We start from the raw sequence: 6,239 nt of genomic DNA on the forward strand, positions 1-6,239 counted from the left end.
GGGGCCCTGCCTCACTGGCTGCAGAAGTTGGAAGGTGGGTAGTGAAGGAGGCAGGGGATTGCAGGAAGGGAAATGATGATCTGGTTAAAGGCAGGTGAACGTTGCTCTGGAGAAATAGATTCTGTCCCTTCCTCTGCCCTGTTCCTGGTGTGATGCTGAGTGAGTTACTTAAACCCAGCTTTTCACTAATTATGAGATCCTCGTGTTTTTGTGGGGGCCTGACTTGGAACCCTGGGGCTTGATTTACAGAAGGGCTGAACGTTATCAGCTGCAACGGAAGGCAGTGGGAGCTGCGCTTTGAACATGTAAAGTGCTATCTAATGCCAAATACTCCGAAAAGAATCACATCGTAGGTGTCTCGAAGTGGGCACCCAAAATGATTCGAAAAATGTGTGTGACGCAGTTCCTCATCTGTAAAACGGGGAAAACAACACCCTTCATCCCACCTGGGTGTTGTGAGGATCACACTCGTGAAGCGCTCGGATGCGTTAGTGGCAAAACACCCAGGAAGAAATGAATAATGCTGTCTTCCGAGCGGGGTTTGAATAGGATGCAGTACGTGGATGTCACCCATTGACTGGTGAGGAGAAAACAAAATAGCGGATTGGTGCTCACTGAATGAGCCAGGGGTCCTGTGGGAAAAATAGCGTGAGCTCACATCATTAAAGACGACCATAATACGTACGCACAAAGGGGCTGAACGAAGGTTAAACAGGCAATCTTAATACTGGCATTTCCTAACTTCTTTGCCACCTTAATAACGTTCTTTTAATGTAGGTTTTGGGCTGACTGTTTTTTGTAATTCTAATGAAGTCCCTTGTTCAGTGTTTATAGAAAGTGTGTGTGTGTGTGTGTGTGTGATTCTTTAGCCCTGACAGAGGAGCCCCGGTTGGTTATGAGCACAGAGTGCTTGGATCTCGCTATGAGAAATGTGCATTGTCCCTGTTGGTCGGTCTGTCTCCCTCTGGGTTTTCTAAGGTGGTCATTCAGCACTGCTCTAGGTATTTTGTAATGGGTGCTTTAAAAATACCTCTGAGATTTTGATTCAACGTAAGAACGGCTACGCTGAGTCAAATCAATGGTCCATCTAGCCCAGTATCTTGTCTTCTGACAGTGGCTGGTGCCAGATGCTTTAGAGGGAATGAACAAAGCAGCCAATTGAGTGATCCATCCCCTGTTGTCCAATCTCAGCTTCTGGCAGTTGGAGGTTAACAGACACCCAGAGCATGAGGTTGTGTCCCTGACCATCTTGGCTAATAAGCTCATGGAGGATAGGTCCATTGATGGCAAATTCTTTTTTGAACCCAGTTATACTTTTGGCCTCCACAACATCCCCTGGCGAGGAGTTCCACAGGTTGACTGTGCATTGTGTGAAGAAGTATTTCCTTATGTTTGTTTTAAACCTGCTGCCTATTCATTTCATTGGTGACCCCTTGTTCTTGTGTTGCGTGACGGGGTCAATAACACTTCCTTATTCACTGTCTCCACACCGGTCATGATTTTATAGCTCTCTGTCATACCCCCCTTCAAGAGGAACTGGTCTCAGGCTCCTCCTACCTGAAGTCAATGGCGCTGAGGCCGATCAGCATCCCAGTGAGCACAGTGGACTCCTCTCGCAGCATGATAGCCCCGTCGTCGTAAAACCTTCTGTGGGGAAGGACAGACACCGTTATCCCTGGGGAGGGGGCTGGAGAACACCCAGCAACACCACACATGCTCCCACACAGCCTTACCACATAGACATGCCTGCCCACTGCTACGAGCTCCATGGGGTCTCCCTGGCATCCGTCCATTCACACTCACGCGGCCTTGCCCTGGAGACCCAGCCAAGCGCTGCGATATGAAGCCCAGAGATCACACTCACATGACCATGCCCCTGCACTGGCTCGTGAAATCCATCGTAAATGCGAAAGGTGCTGTTCTTACCACGCCGCGCCCCCGGGGAGCCCTGTGCTGCATGCGTCTGAGGCACAGGGCGAGGCGCCTGCATCTCACCCGAGCATTGTCGCGGGCTCCCGCGCTCCCATTCAGGAGGCGAGCGGACCGAGCCAGTGAGGGGCAAGGAGGAGTAGGGATGGGGTCCTCCTTTGCCCCAGGGGCTGGGAAACGTGAGCCACACAGCAACCCTACTGCTCCGACCAAAGGGCAGCAACGTATGGTGGGGATTTGTAGCCTCCAAGGGAAGCCCATCCTGCTACAGTCTTCTGTGGATGGGGCCCGTAGGCTCTTCCTACCAACACAGCCCCAAGACGGGCAAACGCTGGGCTCCCTCGGTCTCGCCCCGGCTGTGGGCGAAACGGCCTGTCTGCACCCCGCCAGCAGGACGGCGCGCTGCTGTGTGCGGAAGCCGCTCACCTGGTGGTTCTGGTGTCCCTCAGGGCCGTGGTGATGTATTCCGACATGCGTTTCTCCATCAGCGCCACGCGGATCCAGGCCCGGCCCTGCGACAGATCCAGGCACTGGGTGGTTAGGAGGACCTGCCTCTAGTGTCAACATCCATCCATCCACCCACCTAGTCTATCCATTCCCACTGACACCCATCCATCCATCCAGCACAGGGTGCCCATCACCGTAGTCTCTGGGCACTAGCTAGTGTCTTGTGACTGCCCCCTTCAAATTCAGCAGACACCCTTCTGGGAAGGATGGGCACAGGGGTTGCCCCATTAGCTGGTGTCCCTTTCCAGGTTGCCTAGGAGTGGCAGGGGCCCTTTGGCCCAGCGACCCTGCTAGACCCACTGAGATGGGCTCTCTGTCCTTCCCATGTGTCTGCTGCTTTCCCCCCTCCCCTGACGGGACCCGCCCAGCTTGTTGGCTTAGACAGCGGGGGAGCAGCCGCCTGGGGCCCTGCCTGACCTTGGCCCTAGACGTGCTGATGTTCTCCATGTTCTCAATGCTGCTGACGCAGTTGTTGGGGACCTTGCTGCAGGCCAGGCGGATGTAATCCCAGAAGCCGCGCTGCCCATCGGAGCTGAACCAACTGACGGGACCTGGGACAGAGAAGAGGAGACGGCTGGGCTGCGACCAGGAGAGGTCCCTGCCGTCCAGGGGGCCAGCCTGCCTTAAACATTGGCCAATGCTGGAGGCTCCAGACATCCTCCGTAGCAGATGCATGCACACAACAGTTGCACACACACACAGTCAATAGGAGCAGACATCTGCCCACCTGGATGCAGACAATTGCACACAAATATGTGTCCAACAGTTGCACACACGTGCATGCAACAGATGTGCACAAACACTCACGCACGGAAGCGGACATGTACACACTTGTGCTTACGGTAGGTGTGTCCACAGGCAGGTCTCCCATTGCAGAAGTGTGTAAACACGATGCATGCACAGACACACACACGCAGCCGAACGCCCTGCGGGGAGCCCAGCCAGTCCACGCGAGCACACGCACCGTTACCTTTGAAGCGGTGGCTCAGGATCTGCTCTAGAATGGCAGCGAAGTTGATGAACTCCTCCGACGAATCGTCAATGGGCTCCGTGGTGTATTTCTCCAGCAGGGTCTTCACGGAAAATCTACCGGAGAGAAAAATATATATATAGATCACGGACAGGTATGCAGAAGAGGCAGACAAGAGTTTCCTGTGGGGGCCCTCAGGGAGAATCTCTGAAAGGTAGTAAGGAGCAGCAGCTCTCCAGCACTGCCCTGGGACTCAGGAGAGCTGGGGGCTAGTCCTAGTTTTGCCACTGAGCCTGTTGTATGACCTTGGGTTGGGTGAGGCAGCGTGACCTAGTGGATAAAACACCCCACTGGGGGGCGTGGGAGCTGGGTTCAATCCCAGGGCTGTTGGGTGAGCTTGGGCAAGTTGTTCCCTGGGCCTCAGTGTCCCCATCTGTGAAATGGGGGTAATGATACTGACCTCCTTTGTAAAGCTCTTGGAGCTCTATTGATGAAAAGTGTGATAAGAACTAGGGCCTACTATTGCTTCCCCATTGGCCTTGTCTATTTAGCCTGAAAGCACTTTGAGGGTGGGCCTCGCTCTCACTATGTGCATGTACAGCTCCTGGCACGACGGAGCCCTGCAGAACGCTGATTCGCCATCTCCATCGGGGGACACCAGCTCCATACACCCTCCTCCTTGCGTCTCCATTGTGGCCATGATACGATTTCATGATCTGTGGTGCAATTCCCTGGTGGGGGAAGCCGTTACACAGCATCTGCACGTGGACAGAGGCAGCATGCTCTCCTGTGGACAGATATGAGAAGCCCATGCCCGTCTCCAGCTCAGGTTCACTCAGCAAAGTGCTTTAGTCACTAATGAATTAGGCCTCCAATTAAAGAGGCCTATTTAACAGATAGGGAAACTGAGGCACGGAACGGGGAAAGTCAGTGAGGGTGACGGGAACTTGGGAGTGCTGCACCCCTCTCCCCATCACTACATCATGCTCCCCTTCAGGGCCCAGACTAGAACCCAGGAGTCCTGCATGCAAGACATTTGCTTTCCACTCACATCTATGATTATTACGGGTCACACTGTCCGCCCACTCTTGATGGGCACCTGCAAGTGGAAGCCAGTGGGCTGCCAGCAGGAGCGCTCTCTCCTTCCCCACCACGCGGTTTGCCTCTTCTCGTCGCACTGAGGCATCTGCCGTTTCCAGACAGTTCTTCAGACACCTACGCACCCAGCTGTCCTCAGGCCTTCTTAGGGCCCTGTTTTTCAGCACAGAGCGAGCGGAATCCTGCCCGAGTCCCCTGGGGGGCGCGGAGGAGCAGGGCAGGGAGTTGTTGTTCCTGGTTTCAGATGGCATCATTGACATGTCAAACCCTGCAAAGGGCTTTTGCTAGACCAGTGTCAGGCACTGAATCAAAGGGATATTGCAAGGGAGAGACGGACACAGACACAGCGTGGGAGGGAGGCCGGTGGGGAAATAGAGCAGGGGACTGGAACTTGGGACTCCGAGAGTCTAGCCCTAGCTTTGGAAGGGAGCATGGTCTAGTGATCGGAGCCGGAGACTGGAAGTCAAACGATTTAGGTTCTGTTTCCAGCTCTGGGAAAATATGCTTTGGTGGGGAGAATAGAGGGCTGGGATCAGGACTCCTGGGTTCTAGTCTCCGTTCTGCCCCTGTATGAACCTAGGCCAGTCGCTGCCTCGCTCTGTGCCTCGGTTTCCCCATTTGCAGATAAAAGTGACCCACCTGCTGAGGAGCTTGAGGCTTATTTCATGCTTTAGACTCTCATGTGCTGTCTAAGGGCTGTACATGGTGCCATTACTATGTTAGCTACTGTCCTGCCGATGCAACTCTTACCCATTTAAAAGCCCATCTTACTAAGTCACTGACCTAGATGACATCCTGTAGCAGTGAGTTCCAAAGGCTAATCATGCACCATGTTAAACTAGGCCCTTTTACCTACTGGAAATCTGTAGTTTGTAAAATTCAAATAAGTGACCACACACACACTTTCCTATGGAAAATGATTATTTATATTATAGTTGCACCTGGAGGCTCCAGGGGAGATCAGGGCCATGTTGTGCTAGGTGCTGTATAGACCTAAACTGAGAGACAGGCCCTGCCCTAATGAGCTCACAGACTAACTAGCCCGACAGAAGGCAGAAGAGAGGACTATTTTAATCCCCATTTTACAGATGGAGAAACCGAGGCACCGAGAGATGGAGTGACCCCCCCAAGGTCACCCAGGAAGGCTGTGGCAGAGTTGGGACCTGAACCCAGCTCTCCTTAGCCCAGTCCACTCAACCCATCTCATGGCCTTGTGCTTTTCCTCAAGGTGCTGCTTAGCGTCATCCACCCCACAAGATCCCCCTCCTGTCTCTCCCGCCCCCACTCCAGCCTGAGGACATCAGGCCGCCTTTCACCGGAGCTAGAATACATCAGGGGGGAATAAAGACACTAACAGGATTGGACAATGGAGCTTTTCATCTCGGTCTGCTTGGCCACGCTGCTGGAGGCAGCCGCTTGCGTTGCTGAATCAGGGCATCCTTTGTGACACCAGCCCCCCAAGGATCCCATGCCTGAGCTGATCAAACCAATTTCTCTAGTGCTCATGGTGGGGGGAAGGAAAGGGGGAAAATGGTGCTCACAGTTAGAGAGAGAAACTGACATTAGTAAAAGCAGCAAAATAAGGTGCCACTTCTCCAAGGAGCTGGATGCAACGTTAAGTGACTGGTAGCGGTAGCCTGTAATTACACATCAGAGCTGCGGGAGCGCACAGCCCTGCAGAGAACATCCTGCTATTTCCTCCCAGGGAATGGAGTAATTTAGACACCTACGCCCA

The 6,239-nt window shown here is 53.6% G+C and overlaps 1 protein-coding gene across 1 annotated transcript; it reads right to left on the reverse strand.

The window, feature by feature from the left end:
* Positions 1–1,557: 1,557 nt before the first annotated feature.
* LOC113408580 (RUN domain-containing protein 3A-like) lies at positions 1,558–4,218 on the reverse strand (the record flags this gene model as incomplete). The annotated part of the gene is made up of 5 exons (XM_026661910.1): positions 4,112–4,218; positions 3,407–3,522; positions 2,854–2,987; positions 2,356–2,441; positions 1,558–1,647 (listed from the first exon to the last, which is right to left on the reverse strand). Coding segments are annotated over exons 1-5 (533 nt in total), but the record flags the coding sequence as incomplete, so codon positions are not given.
* Positions 4,219–6,239: the final 2,021 nt, after the last annotated feature.

Source organism: Terrapene carolina, unplaced genomic scaffold, assembly GCF_002925995.2.
Source record: "Terrapene carolina triunguis isolate 2854851 unplaced genomic scaffold, T_m_triunguis-2.0 Scaffold19370, whole genome shotgun sequence".
Lineage (NCBI taxonomy): Eukaryota > Metazoa > Chordata > Testudines > Emydidae > Terrapene > Terrapene triunguis.